We start from the raw sequence: 27,092 nt of genomic DNA, 5'->3' as shown, positions 1-27,092 counted from the left end.
CGAAATAGTTCTATCGATAATAATAATGAGCGCGAAAAACACTTTTCTTCACTATATTTTCTAAGTCCTGATCATGTGCCGTGGGAACTACCCCACGATTGGCCTAAGTCCTGAGGTAGGCCGAACTCTCCGTCCAATAATCTGTCCTAATTATTTCTGATGATTAAAACGTTCACACGACTCTTATAATTTAAACTTCCTTAGAAATATTGTGCATCGCATCTTTTTTTATTTCCCACTGTCGTAGCGAAATCCAAAGCTGGATAGTGTCATGCTTTGTCTTAGGCTAACTGCAATTTTCTCTTTGCTGATTAGGGACTTTTATTTCTTTTTGTCACTAGATTTAAACTTAATTAGAGGAAATCGGAATTATCTTTAGAAAGAGGGAACTTTATTTTTGTATTTTAAATATATCGCATTTTACTCACGTTACACTATGTAAAAATTTATATCAGATGCATTTTGGGGTAATTCAATGTTTGTGTGTGTGTGTGTGTGGGGGGGGGGGGGTAGCTGCCTTCCAATCACTTTGGCTCTTAAAAAGAGCATCTGATTACCAATCCAATGAGCCCCCTCCAAAGTTTATATGACGATACTTTCTATAAAAACCTTATATGCCCTTGGGCAGAACTTAAAACCTTACTTAAAACCCTTGCCCTTAGGCTAGGGGGATTTTTTACACTAAAAGACATAATTTTCAGACCCTTCAACTATGTTCAACAAAATTGCTATATCAAAATGTTGATCGGAAGTGTCGGAGGAATTGATGGACCGGGGGGGCATTTGCCCTCCAATCACTTTAGACTATTAAAAGGGCACTAGCCCTTTCATCTAATCAAATGAACCCTTTTTGAAATTTCTTTAACAACACTTACTCTAAAAGTCTTAGATGCCCCAGGGCATAGCTTGCAACCCTTACCCTGGGGGTTGTGGGGGGGGGAGTTGTCATCCTCTAAGACCTGATTTTTCAAACTTTAAACTACATTGAACAAAGTAGTTATCTCAAAATTTTGATTGGATATTTTTGTGGAAATGGTGGGTGTGAGAGGGAAAGTTAGTTGCCCTCCAATCACTTTTGACTATTAAAAGGGTACTAGCCCTTTCAATTCCCAATTAAATGAGCCCTTTTTGAAATGTCTACAACAACACTTGCTCTAAAAGCCTTATATGACCCAGGGCATAGCTTGCAACCAGTGCCCTGTGGGTTGTGGGGTGGGTTGTCATCCTCAAATACCTAATTTCCAAAATTTAAAACTACATTAAACAAAATGGCTATCTCAAAATTTTGAGTGGATGTGTTTGGGGAAATGGTGGGTGTGACAGGGGGATTAGTTGCCCTTCAATCACTTTTGACTATTAAAAATGGCACTAGCCCTTTTAATCTCCAATCAAATGAGCTCTTTTCAAGTTTCTACACCACTTTCTATAAAAAAACCTTATATGCCCCCAGGGCATAACTTACAGCCCTTTTGGAATAAATCCCCAAAAGAAAACTGAATAATATCCAAAAGAGCAGCCAAAAGCAATAAAAAAACAGCAGTTCAGCCTTATCCTACATGACATATATTCTATAAAGAAGCCAAACAAAAAATTTTGAGTGTTTTTTTTTAATTGTTATTAAAAGCCAGTTTTTAATGCAAGGAAGGCTTTTTAAGAATCCAAAAGAGCAAAAAAAAAATACAATCAATATCAAAGTTGCCCATTTCAACTGTTTTAAAGGTGACAAAAAGACATAGGCAAAAAGCATTATGAAAAAATAAAGCTTCTAAGTTCAAACTTAAAAAATTGAAGAACAAAGCAGAGCTGTATAAAACAGGCTGAAACCAGAAGTCGTTCTCTTGTTCACAACATGTTGAATGGTGACAAACCAAGGGGAAAGACAAAATGTTTAGTCTGTCTTTTGGTCTGTCCGGAAGGCTCAGGCTTTGGCAAGATCATCACGATTTCGGTAGAACTATACCAGTATAAAGCATCAGTGGGGATGAATTTCAACAATGGAGCGACCCTCTTGAAATACCGAACCTGTACTTCTTTTTTCTCTGCCACTTTTGAAACAATTTCACCAACACTATGGCACTTTCCTTTTTTCATGCCCTTTTCAAATACTAAGACAAAGTCTCCAGTGTTCATAACACTGGTTTGAGGGTTTCTCTCAGCTAAAGGTTTTTTGATTTTGCTTTTTTGACAAGGGTTTTTTGAGAGCTCCCTTAGATTTCCTAGTTTGTCGAAACACAAAACCCAGCAAACAAAAACATTTTATTTTATTACAGCAAAAATATCCTAAAGTACTTAATGTTTCTACTGTACATAAAATCCTACACGATTTTATGTTCTCAGTAAAGCATTACTTTACATCATCCTCAAACAGAGAAATCACATCAGTCGGTTTATTTGCAGAAATTTTATATATTTATGCTAAATAGGCTGTAAAACAATAATTTTTGTTCATTTTAAAATAAAGCCTCACTTTTTACTTTCATTAGAAAAAAACGGTGCATTTTTAGGCAGCTTTAGTCAGGTCAATCATAATTAGGGCAAGGTCCGAACATCAGAAGTTGGCATCTTTGTCCAGTAAGACAATTCTCAAACTGTCAAGCAGAATTTTCAAAGGAACTCAAATAAGGCTTTATAGACACCCTTAATGCACCTTTATCAAAAATTCTTAAGCAACAATTCCCAACATTCATAAGTCACTATACGCGCTGATTCTAAGAAGTGACAGAAGTTATGAAAAGTCAACTAGAATTTGAGGTAAAACCCCTTAAGTTGACTATAGCTCAATTACAACTGAAGTCCAAAGAACCACTATACTTTACTTTTTCTATTGGGTAGAGCTTACACTGATATTGTGGATAGGACCTTATATTCCCTCATTCCCTTAAGTACTCCTAAAACCGTTTCAAACCTGAACACAGCTACCTCAAAAATGATGCCGTGTCGATCCATTGCTTTAATGATGGTGCAAGATGGTGATATAACAGTGAATCAAGCTTTTTGTTTTACCTCAGTTAAGTTAACGCTAAGCACCAGATATTCATGGACTTTGAACATAATGGTTTAGAGCCTTGGGCAAGCTCCAGCTAAGCCAGAAACATATCTATAACATGTCTTGAACTTAAAAAATTAAATAAAATATAATCCTAAAAAGAGTTTCGAAAGAGCTTTATAATACAGTTAGGCCTGGAAAGCCCCGTACTTGGGACACCTCCATACTTGGGACAGGCTTAACATACGGTGAAGCCATCTAGCAAAAAATACCCCAAAAATTGTAGGGAAGTATCTCTATCAGAGGGCATCTGCAGAAGTTTGAATTTGGCAGTAGCCATTTTGTTGTTTTGTGGAAGGATCAAAAATTTCAGTTAAGATATCAAAAATGTTTCGTAGAGTTCCATGAACTGTCTTGGGAAATATTAGGTTTACAGTAATCATTTACTGCCTCTGGTTTGCCGATTCCAACTTTTTGGAATCGATTCTGGTCAATTCCTTTATGAATTAAAATCAGTGTTTTTGTCATAATTATTGAAAAAAATTACATGATTGCAATGACACATAAGATTCCGTACTTGGGACTGTCCTGGGACTCTCTCTCTCTCTTTTTCCTATGTATTGTAAATACAAAATAAGGGCTGCCATCACTGAAGTTGTGAAAAATAAAATGAGCATACGAGACGCGGCAAGTTTTCATTGCGTTTCTTTTGTACTGTATAAAATTGTATTTCCTTTCAAATGCTTGGTAAAAATTCAGTTTCTGATGAATTATCAATTGTTCAGCAAATCTGTTTGATGGATTGTCTTATATTCCGTTTACTTCTAAGCAAAAAAAACATGAACTCTTGGCATGAATATGAGTTATCAGTAAAAAAAATTGGGATTTCAACTGTAGATTGTATTTTCCACAATATAGGTTTTTCAAAGAAAAGTAAAGAACTCCATTAAACCAAAAATGAGCAAAAATAAAATCAAATTATTTATCAAGCGTAAAACTACCACAAGTCACTATCAATAAGTAAATGTAACTCAAAACGAGCAAAAATTAACATGAGTTGAACTGATAACCCCTATGCCCTCTCAAGACCAGAACACAATTTGCGCTTTACTGAAAAACAAACAAATTACCATGGATTGTCAGTTAAATACTGACGTTTCTTCATTAAGGCTTTGATAATTTTTCATTTATGGAAGTAAGTAAGGTGAAAACATTTTAAACGTATTTTGTCTTCTGTAAAGCGCAAGATGTGTTCTGGTTTTTCCTTGCAAATTTGAATAATTCTTTTGTTTTTTTAAAGTCTTGTTTTGGGATTTTACTAAGCTTTATGTGACCATTTAGGCTTACTGGCATTTATCAACTGCTGGAATATGAAATGCTCTACGATCCTTCAGAACATTCTGGGAATTTTCCAAGTTGTGGCTCTGGCTATTATTAGTAGCATAGGAGTTTACCAACTTGTTACAGGTAGGCTTATCAAATTTTCTTACTTCTTCTGTCAGAATTTGTGAGATCACTCTTTGAGCTTGTTTTCCTTAACCTAACATATAATAGTTTATGTACTCTGTTGGATGCATGCATGATTTGGATAATTTGAATTTATCTATACGTTACATAATGGTAAATGCAGTTGATAATAAGCATGGGCACTGTTCTGTTTTTCTGAAGAAACAGAAAAAAAATAAACAGGGCTTGAATAAACCAGAACAGAAACAGAACAGGTCAACAAAAAACAAAAGACCTGTTTCTGTTCCTGATCTGTTTTTTGGCAAAAACAGAAAACAGCCGTTTTTGATATAAAAAACAGCTGTTCAAACAGTTGTTTCTGATCAAAAACTACACTTGCCATGGGTAGTGCTTTTCTGTGGCGGTGACACTTTCAAGAAAACCTAGTACTCTTGCAGCATTTTTTCCGCAAAAAAGAGCAGTTTTTGTAATACAGGGGCGAAAAATTGTCTGCGCACATAAATATCGCTATAATTTTTTCTTTATGGTTATTTTTCTTCCCTTTTCCCGTTCCGAAAATACACTTTTATATTTATAATACATACTAGTTATTCGAGACTTCGAGACAATTGAAACAAAAATAATTTTCAGCATGAAATTACGCAGTCAGCTCAAAGTCATTAGTATTTGAGCAGAGCAAATAGTTGATTTGGCAGGGGACAATTTTCTCCTCCAGACCATGCTTTTCCTCCCCCCTACTCTATCCAGATGTATGGAAGCCATCTTAAACAAAAGCATGAAAGAAGAAAAATGCACGGGAAAATGACACTTCTTACTGCCAATTAAAAAAATTGTTACTTTGCAGCTTAAAACAGCCTCTTAAGATTAATTATTTCCAAGCCAATTTGTGTGAACATTTTTCAAAAGACAAATTAATGGTTTAAGGGTACTTCGGAAATTTTTACGGTGCTTTACGCTACAAAATATTGTTCTATGCTCTCCACCAAATTCATTCTTAAGAAAATAAGTAATGTGAAATTTCTCAAATTCTGAATTTCAAAGGAACTTAGACTCTTTGCTACATAATACTTTCTTTAATAATTCTCTTCTCTTGAATAGGTTTTGAAAGGGATGGAAATATAACGACAATTGTAGCTTTTGACAATTTATTTTTAAAATTTCCGTTGCTTTGCGGCACAAAGTACTTTCTCCAGCGCATGCACTTGCTCTATCATAGAAATTATTACTATTTTAAATTTTGTTTTAAGAATACGAGTGGACATGCTTTTGATTATGTAGGTTCGTTTTCATACTCCATTCCCAAAGGAGAAAGGATAGTGACATCCTCAACTATAACTAGCTATAATCACACAATCCAAGAATACTAATTTTATTTCTTAGTCGATCCCTCCCCCCCCCCCTAAGAAAATCTGGATCTGACAATAATTCAAAGGTGTAATATAAGAAAATTGCACTTTTGCACTATGATTTATATAAATTTGCACTACTGTATTTATTTAAATTAATGAATAAGAAAAACCTTACGGGAAAGCTCTACAACACTTTAAAAAATAGACTAGCAGTTTCTCCTCAAAAGATCTTAAGGCATTTACGGCAGAGCTGCTAACACTGCAGGAGCGTCTTACGATTTTGAGACCTGTTGTATCCAAAAACCACTGGAATTAGCTTTCCCCATCGGACTCTACCATAGCCTCAAGGACTTCAGCAGTACAAACGCGAGTTGGAGTGGCGTCTCTTGCAGTCTCTGCACCATTACTTAATATATTCTACAGTAATGGTGCCAAAGACTGAAAGACCAGACAACGTCCCCCAAGTGAAAACCTTCCAAATGTTGAAGGATCCAGATAAACTGTTCAACATTTCATCGGATAGCCTATTATGCGACCTCGTTTTCTGACAGACTCCCAGCTCCCCACTATTCTTCTCCATTACTTTCGCCACCCTGCATCAATCTAATCAGGTTCTTCCGCAAAAGTGTCTTCACTTCCGTAGTTTTCAGAAAAAGGAACAGAAAAGCAGGCTGAATCATTTTCACCTGCCTTCTGTTTAACTTTTTTTTTTTGGCAGCAACATTTATGTGATGATGCCCAGTTCCCCAGGATGGTGCTTTCAAGCCCCCTGTTGTATTTTAAATAAGCTGTTTCATATCTGGCCTAACACACACAGTAAGTGCCAATTTGTCTTTAAACAAGGTTTTGTAGCAGAGCTTCCATAGAGAAGTTTGTTTTGATTGATTAGAAATAAGGAATGGTCGTATGTCTACTCTTCTTATTCTATATTTCACTAATTCATTATTCTCTGTGTCACTTGCTTGGCTATTGCGAGCTTTCTTTAGGCAGCAGCCTGACTTGATATATATTTCTTTGAGTTGGTTTGGGTTTAAAAAGTTGTAATGTAAAATAGCTTGAAAAAGTTGTAAGTAAGTAACAATCTTTTCCTTGAATTCACCTCTTGGATACACAATACAGAAATTTCATTCGAGAAATTATGATAAAATTGAATTCACCTCTTGAACGAAAAATACAAAAACTGTACTAAAGGATTTATGAAAAGACTGTAAGTAAGTTACAAACTCATTCTTAAATTTATTTTCTGTATGCCAGACAATAAAGACATTACATTCAAGAAATTCTGGAAAAATTGTAAGTAGGTAGCCAACTATTTCTGGAATTCACCTATTCGATACACAATACAGAAATTGTTATTTACTGCACCAGCCGCATATACTTTACTTTTATGCACGTCAATTATATCCTTCCTTTTAAGATGGTATATAAACGTCGTGGTAGAGACTCCATTAGCCTTTAGAGACACGTTGCAGAAGTTGCACCTGATACTTTCTGTGATTCCTATTTCAAATGGGATACCTAGAGAGATAGCTTAGAAGTTTTAGTTGGAACATCCAAGTCGTCATCAGAAAATGACATCATGCTTTTCTTAGCACAAAGGTTGATTTTAGGATTTTTTTTTTTACAAAATTAGAAGCACCTTCCCGTAGCCTACTATTTTAAAAATTGCACCTCCACCCAAATATCTGACCTCTTTCACCTCACTGGTATAACTAGGGGGAAAGGGACCAATTGCCTCCTGAGCAGTTTTGTTGGCACAATAAGCCAAAGCATCTGTCTGCTTATAAAAGCAAAATTACATATCCCAACTACGGTTTCATAACAACTTAGACCATTTGAAGCTCAGTATTAATTTTTACGGGAATAAGCTTGTCTATAATTGGTATTTATGAGACAGATACATGAAATAATTCACCGCTTATTGTTAATTTTTTGAATTTTTTTTTCTGTATGGTAAAAAAATACTGTGTTCACCGGAAGATTGGTATCCTACTGAATGAGAAAAGTATATCAGCATTTTATAAGAATTTGTCCCTTCCAGAAAATCAGCTAGTTTCAACTCTAGGCTTTTCCTTGAAAGGATTTCAATTGATTTTAGTAACATGAGAAAAAGTATATTTGGCTATCTTGTTATTTTATGCAATAAAGATTTCCCTGCAAAAACGTACATTTTTACTGGACAAGACTTCAATACATTTACATTGCTCTCTTACTAAGAATTTAAGAGAATTTTACAAATTAATAATCAGTATTTATCATGTATAGGTCAGCACGGTAATCGTAGCAAGTCAATGTTATTTAGCAGCATAAATTTTATAAAAACAGTTAGATTAAAGTTCTCGCGGCTAAAGGTGCAAATTATTTCCCATGTAATGTAGGAGACAGATGCCCTATCCCTGCCACTAGAACCAGGATACACAGTAATAATGATTTGTTTGTATCCTGTTTCTCCTGGACAGTAACTGTGCAACTTTTCTGCTCAATTAATGGAATAAAGATACTGTAAGGAATACGTCATTTTAGTGGAATTAAACTGCACCTTTACCATCTTAACATTCAGGGGCGGAATCTAAAGTAAAATCTCTGGCGAGGCCTAATGTGACAAGGCCACCAATGAGCAAAATCTTGTAGGGGCCCAGTGTGACAAAGGTACCAATAATTGACGAAATTGACAAATTTATTCTAAAAAAAGAATGAAAAAAAGTAAGGAATGAGGGTGCCAGAAAAAATCTTGGAGGGGGGAGCCAGGTCCTCCATGGATTCGCCACTACTAACACTTACGCAAATACCTACTATCATCTGAATTCTAGTCCCTAACTCTGCCTAGCTGAAACAATCAAACAGCACTATTTGATACGCTTGACAGACTGAGTTCCATCATTTTACTTACGTTCCGATTCTAGAAATCGCATGAGGCGTAACCACACTTCTACACAATTTCAAATTATGGTTTAAAAATCATTTTGTAAGTTCAAAATTCTCAAATATCTCATTGTCGTATTACTTAAATAAAATCAGAAACAGAAGAAAAACAGGTAGCAAAAAAACAGAAACAGGATGAAATAGCTATTATAAAAACAGAAACAGAACAGAACAGGTAAATAAAAACAGATCATCTGTTTCTGTTCTGTTTCTGTTTTTTTCATGAACAGAACAGAAACAGGTACTTTAAAAACAGAACAGAAACAGAAAACAGTAACAGTGCCCATGCTTAGTTGATAACAAGGGATCGCTCATTCTCTCAGAAATCATGTACACCTGGTGGCACGTGCCCAGCATGGTGGAACTGGGTCAAGCATTTTGGGGACAGTGCCAAGTATGGCTGAACTATGTCAAGTATGGTATAACTGTACGGCACACCGTGAAGTACACCAGGTAGTGGGAAGACAGCACCCCCTAGGTTGGCATCTCCGAAGGTCCAAATGAGGATTGGAGGGTGACAAAACCTGGCGTAGAATTTTTTTTAAGATTTTGACGTGTTGATCGTGGGGTTTTATTATGACATGTGACTTTAAATTTAAAATCCTTAAAGTATATCAGAAACAACGAACTTTGGAGAAATAGACTTTTTTTTGTCCAGTTTTTTTCGTAGAGGTTCCACTATGGTTTATAGGAAGCTGCAAGGATAAGAAAAGATTAAGAGATATTCATCCAGATAGAGAGGCATTTTCGCACAAGAGGACTTGAAACTCGATACTTAATTGTAATCTTTGATAGCTTTTATTGTGATGCATCAAGTCGAAAAGAGAGAGAGAAAGAGATGCATTGTCTTACTAATCCAGCAATTGAGGTAAATGAGCACTTGAGCGAGGTCTTGGCCTTACATATCTATCCAGTTACCTAGGACAAAACAGTATAACCGAGCGGTCAACCAAATCGAAATGTCTAAATCCATGCAAAGTCGTCATTGACAAATGTGAACCATTGTAAATTTACAAGGAAAAGCACCTTACATCTAACATAATGTTTCCAAGTGATTACATCCCATTAGGGATCCTCAGAGGAATACCACCTGCCTAAATGTGTTTCGGAGCTGTAAAATTCCTTGCCCGGTGAGGCAGAGCGTCTACCGTAAAGCACTTTTATGGTATCCCTGTGTTATGTAAAACTTGTGAAATACATTCATACTAGTAAAATTGTTAAAAAAAAATATATGCATATAAAATAAGGTTAGTACTATCCATGTTAGCACTCCATAAGTCAAAGAAACCTAAATATAAAACTTGAACCAAGACAGACAATACGGGCCTGAGCTGGGTTATAAAACAAAGTGCTTTATTGGTTCCTGGAACCAATTATAAATTTAAAGCCCTCCTAGCTAGTCAGAAAACCCTGTGTATATACAAAAATCAAGAAAAATGAAAGAGCAATTACATTAAAATATCCTTCAATATTTCTTGATAATTACCTGTATATTTACCTAAAAGTTCATCATAAAGAAAACAAAATTTTTTAAATTGCCAACTAATTCTATTGGCTGAAAAACCTTTTAAGATGAATCTTTGGCTAAGTGTTTGACATCTTCTTATCGAAATTCATCACCAGAAGGTTATCCAGATATTTTTTATTATTTGAAAGATAAAATAAAAAAAACTGGCCCAGTATCAAGTGCTTTTATGTCTTTCTTTGAGCCACCACTTGGATTAATGTTATATGTTATATAATGTTTTAATAAATTGAATTGAATCTTATCTAAGCTGTACTTATGTTTGTATTTTATTCAAGGTCATAGAGAATACTTCACCTTTAACAACTCAGAAATCACGTTTAACACGGAAACGAGAATGGGGTAAGAGAGAACTATAATGGCCATGTATAGCTGCCTCTTCTCATGCAGAAGTTTTACGACTTTAAACCTAGTTAGCCAGGAGTTAAAACATCCGGAAAGGTAAGTTGATAACATAGCTTAAAATGTTTATTTGTTGTTTGATGGCTAACAAAGATTATATCGTGTGTTATTTTTTGTTTCGAAGATTGTATCTTATAATCAGAAGCTCAGTGAGTTGCATAGGGGTTGGATGCTTTTCGCTTACAATTCTGTACGAGAAGAATGTTTTGCTTCATCAAATGATAGTGGCTTGAAATCTTTTGGCATGCGCGCCGGCAGGAAATTTGGGACTATAAAGTAATTATAAGGAAACCAAAAGAAAAAAGGTAGAATATTGAAAAACCATGGAAAAAATGTGTGTTTCCCCATCGTTGATTGCCTGCCACTAGATTTTGATCCTATAACGAAAGTGTAAGAGAATAACTATTGATAACACTAAATCAAAGGATCAGCTGTTTATGGCGATCCTAAATATGCTTTTGTTTATTAGCAATTAGTGCAGTTATTAGTACACAAGAAAGTTCGTATAAATAAAGAAAATACAAGGAAAACAACTTAATAAGGGGCAATATTGGCAAAAAATTGCCTTTAATTTTGCTTGCATTGGGTCATTTTATCTCTAAAGACATAGTTATTGGGCCTTTCAACTGTGCTGAAGAAAAAAGATATCTCAAAATTTTGATCGGACGATTTTTGGAAAAAGGTGGAGTTAGAGGGGGCTTTTTTGCCTTCCAATTACTTTGGTCACTTAAAAGGGCACTAGAACCTTTCATTTCCAATAGAATTAGCCCTCTCTCGGTGGTCTAGGCCCACTGGGTCGATACGATCACCCCTGAAAAAAAAAAACAAAACAAATAAATAACACGCATCCATGGTCTTTCTTCTGGCAAAATTACAAAATTTTACATTTTTGTAGATAAGAGCTTGAAACCTCTACCGTAGGGTACTTGTTACGCTGAATCTGATGGTGTATTTTTCATTAAACTTATATATGACTTTGAGGGGGTCTATTCCCCTTTTTAGAAAACCAGACAAATTTTCTCAGGCGTGTAGCTTTTGATGGGTAAAACTAAACTTAATGAAGCTTATATATTTGGATTCAGCATAATAAGCCAATTCCTTTGATATATCAAATGGTATCAAAATTCAGTTTTTAGAGTTTCGGTTATTACTGAGCCGGACTTACAGTTATTACCACGAACTGTTTGATTACCCATCAAAATCCAAACAGCGATCATTGAAATATTAATCGTATTTTCTGCGTTACCAAAAGTACTGCATTCCTAAAACTTAACAGTTTCATCAAATGTAATTAAACAAATAGAAAAGGGTGTTCAACTAAAGTAAGGAGCAAGTTAAAAACTTAAAACAAATATGCGTGTTACTGTGAATATCCTAAATCTGGTTAATGTCAACTATCACCTAACCTGTCACAATCAAACCTTGCATAAAACTGAAAAAGTTGAGTGGCAACGCTGACTAAACCCAAGGAGAAAAAACGTATTTCGGACGTTTCGGACATTCGACGGTGAATATAGACATTCACCAACGTTCAAGGTAACATATACACACATTGCAATGGCAGGAAAACCCTATTTAGTAATTTTTTTCTTTTTAAATTTATTGCATAGGAGAATGAAATTTAACGAAGAAAAAAGATTTGTACTTGTACGATAAACCAACTACTGCTCAAGTTGTTCATTCATTGACGCGTTATGGAACCGTTTTTTTTTTTTGTTAGTTTCTTTAAGCTTATTGTGTAAAAATAAAAAGAGAAGTGATTGAATAGATTGAAAATGCTTAATTTGGGCTGTATATTTTCAGAATAGGGGCTGGGGTAAAGTATTTGGACAGTGTGAAGTTATAAAGCAATTCTTACTACATAATATGCAGAATAATTGTACCTAACACATTAGGCATGCAGACGCGCTATACTTTACCCCCCCCCCCCCTAATGTGCAAATACATAGCTAGACTATAGTTGGACTAGATAATACAAATTCTAATTGACACATCTGATAAAAACCAAGTTTTTTTTTATTAACGCAGATACGTCTCCTGCTGCAAAACTTTAACTATGAACAACTGAAAGAATTTAATTTACTTCTCCTCATTTTTGCTCATCTGATTCGTACCTTTGCAAAAGACACCGCAATTTTTCGATGAAAATATCAGAATTTGAAGGGTAAACTTTCTTGTATAAACAATGTGGCGGAAATACGAAAAAACAGTTATTTATAGTAATGAATTGAAACAGGTTAAATCAATTTTAAACTGCTTTCATGACTTGATAATGAAAACGATATTCGGTAAAATTCTACTTTAGCTACTTTTGACTATCTTGGAATGGGGTTAGACTAGGAAAATGAAAGTTTCAGGGATGGGTCTACAGGCCAAAGTATGTCCCGGGATGGTATTTTGAAGTACCTACTTCCACTCCTTCTCCTTCTAGAGGGTCCTGAAATTTACCTACATAACAGGTCTATACCCATTGGAATTTTGACAAAACAACATTTTACCTTAATTTTCAGTTATCAGTTTCTTTTTCTCTGGCTTTAGCTCTGAAAATGTAATTTCAGTTATTTGAGCAGAATTTTCAGCCCTATCAATGTTTTATTTCCAAAGTTTAGGAAATGTATTTGCACATCTTTAAAACCTTATAAATTGGGATTGAGCAAAGTTGTGAAGCTGAAAACAATTTTGTTATGCTTCATTTAACCAGAAGATCTATTTTGCAAGGTTTCACTTTTATAACCCACATATTTCTAAAGGTCATCAAAGGTTAGGACCCTCTAGAGGGAGAAGGAGTGGAAATAGGTACTTAAAAATTCCTTCCTGGGACATACTTTAGCCTGTAGACCCATCCCTGAAAGATTCATTTTCCTAACCTAACCCCTTTCCAAGATAGTCATAAGTAGCTAAAGTAGAATTTTACCCGAAATTCTAAAAGCTAAAGTAAAAATACTTTGTGAAAATGGATTGTGAAAACAAAGAGAATGTTGCGTACTTTATTTGTCATGTGTATGTTATCCAATGCCTAATTTCTCCTGAAATTGAAAGAGGCGTTGGAATGAAATTTTTCTTTTTTTGTCATATGGCGGTCAATCAGATTAGGGTACTTGTATGATGTATCCTCGACCACTCAAATTGTTCATTCATTGACGCATTGTAAAACCAGCTTTTTTTTAGTTAGTTTCTCTCAGCTTAGCGTGAGACAAGACAAAAAGAAGGGGCAGAATAGATGGAAAATATGTAATTAGGGCTATACATATTTACAGATTGGGGGGGGGTAAAGTATTTGGACAGTGTGAAGTTAGAAAACAATTGTTACTACACAATATGCAGAATATTGTACGTAACCCCTGCTATACTTTATCTCCACCCCCCATCCTAATGAACAAATATATAACCCAAAATGTTTTTGAAGAATTTCATCTTTATCATACTTAGGTATATTTCATTAGGATTGAGCTTCAGAGAAACAGGCTCTACTTAGATGAAGACTATTAGGTCGGGGGTATATCATAATAGTACCCAAATTGTAAATTCGTTTTGTTCATATCTGTTCGAATTTAAGAAGCAACTGATTATATATCAAACTTATGAAAAATGACGCCTGGAAAACACCTGCAATATTTAGAAACATATTGAAGCTCTCCAGTGCTTTTAACAGAATTCTTTTATTTCTTTTTACTAAAAAAAATTCCTTAGTCGTATTGTTGTAATATTATTCTAATATTTATATATGAGTAAAGCAAAGAAAAAAAAAATGGAGAATATACTTTAATTAGCAAACTGAATTCTGTATAAAAGACAAGTAACATACTTAAGTTTATATATTTGTTTGCAGTTACTACCCCATAAGCTGCAGTAAAGAGGCATATGATACCACAAATGGCACTTTTTGGTGCCATTTCCAGAATAGAGAAGGTTAGCAACTATAAAATAATAACAATGATATCACCATTACTGGAACACATTAACTGGAGTTTGACAGTCTCGCGTCGTAATTACAGCAACCTAGTAAAGAGCGAAGTGGGGTCCATACTATGGCAACATATACTTTAATTAGTGAGCTAAAGATCTTTGCAGAAGAGGGTGTACGGCTAAGGACATTTCCCCCCTTTTCATAAAGAAACTACTACTACTAAAAACTTACTGCAGCGCCAAGCCGCCTAGGGGTAACACAGCTACGCACGCGCTCCTCCGTCCCCACCAGTTCAAATCTTTCTTCTTTACAGCCTCCCAGGAAGTTCCCATTTCCCGTAAAAGTTTTCTCATTTTCCAATTTACAAAACACGAATAACGTATTTAGTTTAAAATAATACGTATATTTCGCTTATTGCTCTTACCTCATAAAGCTAGAGCATAGGGATATGACACTTGGTGTTATTTCTAGTGTGGAGAAGATTATGAAACATAAAATAATGTCGTTGGAATTGCCATCGTTGACAAACATCAGAGGTTTAGAGTCTCCCATCACAGTTTTAGCAACCTAGTAAAGAGCAAACTGCTGATATTTTTAATATACGTTTCAAAGAGACTGCCTAATTTTCTCTCCTATGAAAATTAGAATATAACAAAGAGAGGTTCGATAACCCTGATCTTATGTAGAGAAACATGCTTTGTGTTGTTAACTCAACTGCTCAAGTTTTTTTTAATAAAAACACGCAAAAAAATGATTTTTACAAAGTTTTTCTAATAAAAATAAAGTTCAAAGTTAGCTAAAGTTCAATAAAAACTCAGTTCTGCTTAAATTCAAGGAATATATACCATTAAAAATCAGTTGCAGTGTGAGGATCTGCAAAATCTCAGTTTTTTTTATGAATGATGACCACAAAAAAAAAAAAAAAAAATTAATAGCAGGAAATTGGTATGAAATCTTGGTAACCTGCAAAATATACTTAAAGCTTTCCTCTGTTTTTCTTTTCTTTTATGCTGTAAATAGTCAGTCTCTTTCTTGACAATTTTCTTTCGGTATTTTTTTTTTGTGTTAGATTAAAATATTCTATCTTGAGAAATACTCCTTTTGAGAGAACTTATAGCTGAACTCAAGTTGATGTCCTTTTTTCTTTTTTTTTTACAAGTGAAAATTTAGTTTAGTTTGTAATTATTTTTTTAGAAACCTTGGTCGTGCTATGTACATCGCAGTGGTAGTGGTCACATTTTTATACGTTGGCACGAATAGGCCCATAGCTTACCACACTACACTGTCGCCAGCTGAAATATTAGCCTCGGACGCTGTTGCAATTGTAAGTTGTTTTTTCATATCTGGCTTGGTTCATGAGATTGAAAGATACCTGATTAGAGCAAATTTTCAGTCAAGTAGATGTTGGTTAATAACATTTTTTTTCACTAATGAAATTACCTATAAAATTGGGTTTTTTTTTTTTTTTTTTAAATTTCTATCACAAGCCCATGTGGGCTAAATTCGCACTGTCTAGTCTTTAAAGACAAAAAAAAAAAAAAAAATGAAAAAAGCAAATATAATACGGATAGTCAGAAAAAGGAATTTTTCAAAATGTCAGAGGTCAATATCAAAACGAGGCAATTCAACAGCTTTATTCCCTTTTCAACGTTATTCTAGAAAGTGCTTCTACTCTTTTATTATTTTTTAAAGTTTGTCTTCTATGGTTTCTTGAGGCCTTTTTACTTCTTTTTATTTGCACCGAGAAGGGCAAAACGGGGGAGGGGGAGTCATGACCGAAAAATACCAATTTTCTTTTTTCACTTGCTGTTTTTCTTTGCCTTTTTACATATTCTTGTTTGTCAAGATTAGCCAGTGCGGTTCCGGAATTTCTTTCCCTATGGATGAAGAAAAACAATCTTGATCCTTTTCATCTTTTAGGGAGATAAATAAAAAAAACAAGTTTTTTAAACTGAAAGTAAGGAGCCACATTAAAACTTAAAACGAACAGAAATTATTCCGTACATGAAAGGGGCTGTCCCCTCCTCAACGCCTCGCTCTTTACGCTAAAGTTTGACTGTCTCACAATTTTTTTTTAAAACAATAAAAAACTTTAGCGTAAAGAGCGAGGCGTTGAGGAGGGGACAGCCCCTTTCATATACGGAATAAAGAGCGAGGCGTTGAGGAGGGGACAGCCCCTTTCATGTACGGAATAATTTCTGTTCGTTTTAAGTTTTAATGTCGCTCCTTACTTTCAGTTTAAAAAACTTGTTTTTTTTATTTAATTTCTGATCGTTTTTTAGTTAATGCAGCTTTTATTTGCATAAAAATTTTACTTTTCTTTTGCTAAACGAATGTCTTTACAAATTAACTTAAGTAACTAACTTCTATATTCGTATATTTTTCTTCTGGCAAAAATTCAAAGTTGCAGATTTTTGCAGATATGAGCTTGAAACCTATGTAATAGGGTTTTCTGATACGCTGAATCTGACGTTGTGATTTTCATTAAAATTCTTCCACTTGTAGGGGATGTTTCCCCCTCTTTAAAAAATCGAGTAAATTTCCTCAGGCTTGTTGCCTTTGATGAGTAATACTAAACTTAATAAAATTTATATATTTAGAATCAGCATTATAAACACATTCTTTTGATACATTTATTGACATCAAAATTCCGTTTTTAAAAGTTTCGATTACTATTGAGCCGTATCGCTTGTTTTTTTATTGTTTTTTTTTATTACGTATATGTTATTACGTATATGAGGGGGTTCTGCCCTTAGTCAATACCAAGCTCTTTACGTTAAAAGTTAAAAAAAATTTGATTCACAAACCCCTGAATCACAAAGGCCGTTTAATTAGAATAGATAGCTCTTTTGAAAGCACTAAAAAAAAACTGTAGCTTAAAGAGCGAGGTATTGACTTGGAGGAGAACCCCCTCACATACGTTATAATTTCTGTTCGTTTTAAGTTCTAATATTCCTTCTTACATTTCAGTTGAAAAAACTTGGTTTTTTTTTATTTAATTTCTGATCGTTTTTTAAATAATGCTTGGAAATCCGGCGCCCCCTTCATAGAAATGTCCCTTACCCCAAAGAAACATCCTCCACGGAAATATTCTCCAGAGTAACTCCCTCCTCTAGCCCCCCTCCAGAAAAAATCCTTCCTGAAAATGGTTGTATACTTCCCAATAACCAATAAATAATGCTGGCAAGTCCGGCGCCCCTTCATGGCGATTTCCCTTCCCCCATGAAAACTTCCTTCATGAACAGATCCTCCAACATAACCCCCGACCCACCCTTCCCTCCCACTAGCAGAAAAAAAACCTCCTGAAAACTTCTGTATACTTCCGAATAACCAATACTATATGTTAACATTGGGTAAAGTTCATATCTTTTAGCCCCTCCCTCTGGGTACTTCGGGGGATTAAGTCATCCCAAAAGACATATTTATCATATTTTCGACCATGCTGAACAAAATGGCTATCTCAAAATTTTGATCGGGTGACTTTGGTAAAAAAATAAGCGTGGGAGGGGGCCTAGTTGCCCTCCATTTTTTTTGGTCACTTAAAAAGGGCAATATAAATTTTAATTTCCGTTCAAGTGAGCCCTCCAAAGATATTCTAGCACCACTGGGTCTATACGATCACCCCTGGGGAAAAAAAACAAAAAAAAAAACAAACAAACAAACAAACAAATAACGCATCCGTGATCTTTCTTCTGGCAAAAAAAGCAAAAATCCACATTTTGTAGATAGGAGCTTTAAACCTCTACAGTAGGATTTTCTGATACGCTGAATATGATGGTGTGATTTTTATTAAGATTCTATAACTTTTAGGGGGTCTTTCCCCCTTTTTTTTCGAAAATCAGCCAAATTTCCTCAGGCACGTAACTTTTGATGGGTAGCTCTAAACTTGATGAAAGTTATATATTTGAAATCAGCATTGAAATCTGATTCTTTTGATATATCTATTGGCATCAAAAACCCGTTTTCTAGAGTTTCGGTTACCATTGAGCCGGGTCGCTCCTTACTTACAGTTCGTTACCACGAACTGTTTGATGAGTATTGTCACAGTTATAACTTCCACGAATCATTCTGCACTTTGAAAATTTTTGCTACGGGAAGCGGACTAAAATACGAAAGGCATATTACTTAATATTAAATAGAGACAAACGTTAGAATATACCTTCTTTATCCTTTTCGATGATTCTCCAATTCTATTTCAACGAATCCAAACAGTCTAACGCAAAGAGGCAAACTCGAAATCTATATATCTCACAGTTATGAGTTTTAAAAAAAGTGGGTGCTTTGAAAAATTTCAGCTACGTGAAGCGGACTAAAAGACGAAAGGTATATTCGGCCAAAGGCATATCACATTCCTAAGTCTTAAATAGGAACTAGCCTGTAAATGTATGTTCTCCATCCTTTTCGATGATTCTCTTATTCTTTTTTAACGAATCCAGACAGTTTAACATAAAGAGATAAACTCAACATATATATATATATATATATATATATATATATATATATATATATATATATATATATATATATATATATATATATATATATATATATATATATATATATATATATATATATATATATATATATATATATATATATATATATATATAATACATACAGGGCCGTAGCCAGTAATTTTTTTCGGGGGGGGGGGGATAGAAAAGATTTTTTTTTCGAGAGGGGAGGGGGGGTCAAAAAAATAGAAAGAACGCATCAAAAACTTGTTTATATTCATTTGTGTTACGCTTTTACGTGTCGGAATAACAATTCGAGAAACGGCCTTGAATGCTTATAGTCGTGTAATGCATACAGTTATGTAATATATACATATATATATAATCATATTATATTGTATGTGTGTCTGCAAGAAGTTTAAGAAGTTATTGAGTGCACCCCTGAGAAGGTTTTAACTATAAAATCTTCCATACAAAAATGAATTTGATTTGCAGATCTTTTTTCTGACTCTGCGTGTGTAACCAAAATAAATTAATTTAAGTTATCTATGTTAGTATAGGGATAAGGAAAATTTTATCTGTCTGTGATTAACTCTACTATGGAAAGCACTACGTTTGGAAAATAATCGATGTTTGTGCGTATCGATTCAGTGCATTTTTGTGTTTTTAAATTTATTGATTCCATTCCCTAATGAAGGGGAATTCTCTGTGGGAAGGGATTTTTTAACATAATTTTTTCGGAAGAGAAAATTTCCCTTGGAGGGGGGGGGGATTATCCTTGAATGTCCTTTTTTGTGATCGCAGTAGTGCACGATGGGTAAGCTAGTATTTTATAAAGCGGAAGAATAGAAAAGAAAGGACATGTTGATGAACCAGTGGATAAATTGAGAAAGTTTAGAAATTTTAGAAATGTCAGAAATTTCAGAAATTTTAACCAGCACCAAAGAGGGAATATAATGGTTTTTTGTGTTTTTGTGGAGAAGGATTCCCCAGAAAATATGTCACATTAAGAAATTGCGTTATGGAGAACAAGGCGAGAATAGTGAGACAGTGTCCACTGCTTTCTGAATTTCTTTGTTTTTTTAAAATTTGCTTAATTTTCGTTCGTCTTTTAGAATTCCCTCTTCTTTCCGTAATGTTCAGTTCATTTGCCTCTTCTTGAGCGTGCAAAACATATTTGCCGAATTTTTAAAACAGTAAAAGCATCCAAATTTGGTTGAATTAGCCTAGTCTTGTGCACTTTTTGAGGAAAGGCTTTAAAGAAATTCTCTCCAGAAATAGATAAGCTTACCTTTTCTTTCCAGACATTTGCATACAAGTTTCACGTTGCTCTCGCATGGGTGATGCGATTGTGTATACCTGTGGTTGCTCTTGGAGCTGTCAACGCAAACCTTCTTACAGCATCAAGGTAACCTTCTTTTCTTATTTCACCTAGGATTTATTGCCTAAGCCCCATATGGGACTTAGATCCGTGAATGTTCGGAAGAACAATGACTACGTCACCTTGTGGTTACATCTGTCAGTAAAATAGAACAGACCCATGCTCAATAGTACTTATTTCATTCATCTTTTCTTCGTCCTATCTATTTAGCGCACTTTACCTTTGAATGTGAATTTTATATTTGGGGGTAATTTTCTGTGGCGGAGATTTTTTGGGGACGTGGTCCACGGGTAGGGGGGGGATATATTCTAGATCACTGGGAATAATCCGTGTTCTTCTTTGATTTTAAGGTCACTTATATGCTACAGAAGAGGAAAATTGAAATGGAGAGAACTTTGTCTGGAAAGGTTTTATCAACTGAGGTGTTCTAAAACTTTTATGTTGCGATGCTTCTGTATCTTGTCTGATTCTGCCTACAAATAGGATAACTGCTGTTCAAAGCTTCCATCTATTCTTATCAAGGAGGCACACTTGTGCCTCTATAAAGAGGCGACCCACCACAATGTTAAGCGATTTCGGGTCCTAGCGGTCGCAGAGAGACAGCGGTGATCGCATTTTGTAGCCCAAGCTCCAGCTAAGAAACATGCAAAATTTCATCCCCCTCCGACTTTATCTTCATGGGTAAAAGTGGGCCGGAAGTTTCAACCCTCCGACCACAGCCCCCTCTGATCTCTGATCTCTGAATCTCTGAAATTTAGAGATTAAGCTTTCCTAGGGCCCGGGAGCTTATCCTCGAAATTTCAGCTGAATCCGATCACTCCTTCCTTGTTTTCCAAAAAACAAATATAGCCACTTAAAGCTCATTTCTGTTTTTTTTTTTTTATCAGCCACGCCTACAGGCCACAGTTGGCAAGGGATCCGGGTGAATGAGGACTCATTCGAACCGGAATTCGACCCAGAAGGGCCTTTTGATATTTTCAGACAGAAAAAATTATCCCCCGAATTTACATTTACGAAAAACCTCGTTTTCCTATAAGAGCCCATGTTAATTTTTTCCACCACAGCCCCCCTTTAACGTTTTCTGATCGGGCTGAAATTTAGAGGATAAGCTTTCCTGGGGCCTGGGAGCTTATCCCCAAATTTCAGCTCAATCCGATCACTCCTTCCCTGTTTTCCAAAAACCAAATATCAAGTTTTGTGGGTATTTTCTTGCGTCAAAAATACATCGTACAGAATAAAAATAATGTAACGTGTCTCTGTCGTACAGTGGTCGCTATTCCTTACTGTCAGGCGGAAGACCCGAGTTCGATTCCCCGTCAGAGAAATTATTTTATATATTGAATTTAAAGTTTAAAAAAGAAACTCAGTTTCTTTTTTAAATCCAATCTATTAAATCCTTCGGCTCAACAGGCGTCTCCAGAAGAATATCACAGTCGGCCTTCAGGTTACAGATAAGTCTCCACTGCTTTGATAACATGCCGTATATCCGCGTGCTCGAAGAGAAGTTGAAAAAAGAAAATCTTACTGTGCATTTGATTTGAGTATTCAGGAATTAAAAGCCTTAGCACAAGAATCTTCAAGAGCGGGGGGTTTGGGGGCGGCAGCCCCCAACTTTAACTCCTGACACGAACTGTACAAAAACGTGCAGAAATTATTTGAAACAAACTACGTTTTCTAAAGAGTTACAGAGGCTGAGTCACAAGTTCGAACCTTAAAACGTACAGGGATTAGGAGGTACAGTTGGGGGGCTACCGCCCCCCAAACCCTCGCTTCCGTATATAAAAGAGGCTGTGCCCTCCTCAACGCCTCGCTCTTTACGCTAAAGTTTTTATTCTTTAAAAAAAAGAGTTGTGAGAAAGTCAAACTTTAGCGTAAAGAGCGAGGCGTTGAGGAGGGCACAGCCCCTTTTACATACGGAAGCGGGGGTTTGGGGGGCGGCAGCCCCCCATCTGTACCTCCTAATCCCTGTTCGTTTTAAGGTTCGAACTTGTGACTCAGCCTCTTTAACTCTTTAGAAAACGTAGGTTTTTTCAAATAATTTGAAAAATAAGGCCGCAAAACTCTTATCTTATTAATTCATCAAGGAAATAAAGCTTGAAATCGGCACATAAGACAACTCAAAATACTCATAGATGCATTATTGGGGCTGTAGTCGTGTTTAATTTGGTATTATATCGACAATGCTGATTATATTGCGGTGCCAAAAAAAGAGCGAAGTCATAGGGGATGAGGCTGGTAAATTATTAAAATTAAGATTATTAGTTCTTGCTGTTGTTCATAGGAAATTAAAATAAAGATTTAGTAATCTTTAATGCCATGAATATTCTTGAATAATTGCCAAGAGAAAGTTTCATGCAGATTTATAGTATTTGCTTTAATGAATATTCTTGGACAATTGACGCAAAGAAGCATCATATGCGAACTAAATAGGTATGCACACACACACTCATATACATGGGCGTAGGCAGCATATTGTCTAGGGGGGGGGGGGTGGCAGTCGATAGTGTGATGGAGTTTTATCAACTACTTTTTCCAAACCATCTGCTTTATCAGCCATATATAATGTAAATTTGAAGGTCTAGGGGGGGGGGGGGAGCTGCCCCCTCTCTACGCCCATGCTCATATATATATATATATATATATATATATATATATATATATATATATATATATATATATATATATATATATATATAGATATATATATATATATATAAGAGAATAAAAAAAAAAAAAAAAAAAAAAAAAAAAAAAAAAAAAAAAAAAAAAAAAAAACTGTCTTCCTAATCCAGCAATTGAGACAAATGTGCACTTGAACGAGGCTCTAACCTTACACATCCATCCAACTACCTAGGACCAAACAGTATACCCAAACCATCAACCAAATAGAAAAGTCCAAATCCATGCAAAGTTGTCATCAATAAATGTAAGTCGTTGTTAAATTACCTACAAAAGCACCTTAAATCTAGCAAAATATTTCCAAGTAAAACCTTCCATTTAGGGCTCATCAGAAGAATACCACCGGCCTTAGCGGGTTTCGAGGCTTTACATTCTTTACCCAGCACGGTGGCGCCTCTACCATAAGATCTATATGGTAACCCTATGTCAGGTCAAACCTGTGAAATACATGCATACTAGTCAAGCTATTAGAAATTACATACAAAAAGTGTTTCAATGTTTCCATAATCAAATCCCAGAGGTCATATATATATATATATATATATATATATATATATATATATATATATATATATATATATATATATATATATATATATATATATATATATATATATATATAGGGAGGGGGGCGGCTGCCCCCCCCGCCCCCCTACGTCCATACTCGTACACATGCATACATATATATATATAATATATATATATATATATATATATATATATATATATATATATATATATATATATATATATATATATATATATATATATATATATATATATATATATATATATATATATATATATATATATATATATATATATATATATATATATATATATATATATATATTCAAACTTATATATTTTTTTTTCTTCTTAGTATTTATTTAATATTAAAAAGAATAGTGTTGGAACAAAGAACGGGGTTGGAACAAAGAAGTAGTTAAACATGAAGCAAAAAACAATTTCTTTTGATTAGATTAGCCACAAAATTTAGGTACTTGAATAGAGATTCGGTTAATAGTAGCAACTAAATAATTCAACAATAACTACTGCTAAATGCCTAATAAGTAAAAAAAAAATATGAATTCTGCAAGAAGTCGGCATATCTTCATTTATTATGATTTTAAATATAAATATGAGATTAAAAAAAAAAGCGAGTCACGAAGTATGCGTAGATTCCAGGTGCTAAAGGTTATTTGACATTTCAAAATCATTCACAAAAGCAGGTTTATTCACACTTTTTTACTTTTTTCTCAAAAAAAAAGAATCCTCCTTTATTTTTTTACTGAATCCGGTTGAGTTTAGGCTTAAAGGTTTTTTGGTTGTTTTTTGTTTCTACTTTTTTATTCTTACTTAAAACGAGACATCATGTGATTTCGCTCTTTGAAGCAAATGTTCAGCAGACCAGAATGTAATTGATTAACTAGTATGCTTAACTTAAAAGAGAGCTTCTTGCCACGACCTGGCGTATATCTTGGAGCTTGAAAATTGCATCAGCGTGGGGGTCCTGGAGTGCACGATTATTGAAAGCGACTCGCAGTATATGGTAGCCTACACTTTCGTCTTAGTGACAATTTTCCTCAGTGGCAACCTTGCTTCATCTTAGAAGGGTTGTATTTGAAGCATTTGATCCACCCAAAATAAGAAATCTAGCTTTTGTAAAGTTAAGAAAAATTTCATTATAATGAAACCCATTTGAGATGAAACCCGCCAAACAGAGGAAGCTATAGCCGCCAAGGTTTTTGTAAACTTTATTATAGTTTTCGCTTCTTTTTTTTTACTCCACACTTGCTTATATGCATTACGTTAATGAATTAATTGAGATCGATGGAAAAATGTCTCTGTCGCCTTTCTTGAATAGCAAAAAAAAGCTTAATTGTAAGTTGTAAAAAAACAGCTGTACTTAAAATTTAACGGAGCTGTTGAAAAATATTATACAAAAGAAAAAGAAATCGGAAGAAACTCTCAGCTTTTAAACTAAAGTTGTTGTTGAGTAAGAACAAAATCTAATATTATGATACAAACTCAACACTGATCCAGATTAAACTATTACATGATGTTTTGTAGGCCCAGAAGGTGGTCTATTCCTGGCAACACCAGAACGTGGCCAGAAGTTGCCTCCTCTTTATTCCTATTTAATTAGCCAAGGAGCCTATTGGATGTCAGGAGTAACAAAAGAAAAACTTCCTAGAAGTTCTAACTCGATTAATAAGCCGTGAGGCAAAACAGGATATTCTTACAAAACTACGTGTAAAAATATCTGTCAAAAATACTATTTGCATTCAATTTCTGTAATGAGATAAAAGTCACTTGGCTTTAGGTAAAAAAGCATACTTTCTTGTGAGCTTCTAAAAATCGACAGCCTTGTCTCAGGGCAGCTTCTATACCATCAACGTTATAGTTTTAGGTTGACTGGCTTAATTTCATTGATTTCTAATTTATATAAATTTATGTCGTAAGGAGTCAAATAAAACATTTATGTTTATCTTCAATATATATATATATATATATATATATATATATATATATATATATATATATATATATATATATATATATATATATATATATATATATATATATATATATATATATATATATATATATATATATTTATGCATTTGAACCCTTTTAGGTTTTTCTATGCAGGAGCTATCGAAGGCCAGATGCCTGCAAGTTTCGGCATGCTTGAAAAATAGCAAAGACGCCAACACCCGCTGTCCTGGCTGTTGTGAGTTTTTTGTTTCTTTAATTTTTTTTACCTTGTATTATATAATACAGTCGCATAAGGTTTTCTGGGCTGTCTTGGATATTGTGGCTTCTTTCTTGTTTCCTTCTCTTGATCCTATTTTTTAAATATATATATATATATATATATATATATATATATATATATATATATATATATATATATATATATATATATATATATATATATATATATATATATATAATAAACAGGATATATAGGAATATTGTAAGAAAAGAAATTAAAGAAATGAAAATGCTGGATGAAATAAGACGAATATTTCTCGAAAAAAACTTTCGGAATATTCCGGAAAAAAACTTCGTCACAGAAGACCCGCTAAAAAAAAAGCTCTGATTAAAATTAGACAACCTGTGGCGCAGTTTTTTCTTCCTTATGTTGATGGTTGCAGTCACTTTTACAGCGTTTGAAAGAATCTTCACGTTTTCAGTTACTTGCTAGTATTAAGCAAATGACAAAGTTTTTGTTAATTGTTGATATTAGCCAGTAGTTTGTTTTTGAAATTAAGCATTTTTGGTTTTAAATTTAGTTCTTTTTATTTTTGTTTTATTTTTTTGGGTTCTTTTTTATCCTTGCAATTCTTTTTTTTTTTGCTTTCCGCGTTGTTTACTTTTAGCCGGTTAGTTTTCTTCATATTTTCGTTCTTAAAATGTGAACGTGTTTACCTGGAACTTCAGCGCTGAAGAAGGGATGTCTTCCAGAAAATATTGGTTTCGACCATTATTTTCGTTGGCCTAAAAAAACCCATTCCTGAATTTCATTTCTTTAATTTGATCTTTTGATTATTTTTTTTCAAGATCTTGCAGTTCGTCAAAGGAGAAGGTTTTCAGTTTTGTATTAATCTATAATCGATATTCTTTCATTTGAAAAAAGACTTTAATTTCTGATTGTTTGTTAAATCATGCCGGAAATCCCTTCTCCGTTGAAAATTTCTACCGCACCCCCCCCCCCCCCACCCTCATTTTAGTACCTATTTGCTCCCGCAGAAATTTTTGCTATTTTAAAAAAGAAATAATTTGATTATTCTAAATATTTATGTGAATATTGATTGGCCTTGTGTTGTAGTTCTGCTCGTTTACACGGAAAAGTAAAATGAGTCGCATGTTTTCGTAACTTAAGTTAATTTATTTTGATTTTAAGAGGATTCGATACCTTAAAATCAGTCTGTGAGCCTCAGTGTCGGCTGACCGTCACAAAGACAAAAGGCCTACTAGTTAATTCTTGCTGGAGACTTGCCATCTTCGAGC

At 34.4% G+C, this 27,092-nt stretch overlaps 1 protein-coding gene across 1 annotated transcript in view; it reads left to right on the top strand.

The window, feature by feature from the left end:
- LOC148947231 (Y+L amino acid transporter 1-like) overlaps positions 1 to 27,092 on the top strand; it is a 37,289-nt gene that overhangs the window by 7,801 nt on the left and 2,396 nt on the right. Inside the window, exons 2-6 of the mRNA XM_089097332.1 lie at positions 4,328 to 4,453; positions 10,528 to 10,690; positions 15,753 to 15,882; positions 20,317 to 20,420; positions 25,714 to 25,809. Coding sequence (XP_088953458.1) covers positions 10,608 to 10,690; positions 15,753 to 15,882; positions 20,317 to 20,420; positions 25,714 to 25,777 — 381 coding nt within the window. The 5' untranslated portion in view covers positions 4,328 to 4,453; positions 10,528 to 10,607 and the 3' untranslated portion in view covers positions 25,778 to 25,809. The remainder of the gene's footprint in view (positions 1 to 4,327; positions 4,454 to 10,527; positions 10,691 to 15,752; positions 15,883 to 20,316; positions 20,421 to 25,713; positions 25,810 to 27,092) is intronic.

This window comes from Artemia sp. Qi Xiang Cuo, chromosome 11 (assembly GCF_049724085.1).
Source record: "Artemia sp. Qi Xiang Cuo chromosome 11, ASM4972408v1, whole genome shotgun sequence".
NCBI lineage: Eukaryota > Metazoa > Arthropoda > Branchiopoda > Anostraca > Artemiidae > Artemia > Artemia sp. Qi Xiang Cuo.
The sequence above is the reverse complement of the archived record's forward strand: the minus strand, read 5'-3'. Positions and strand labels throughout refer to the sequence as shown.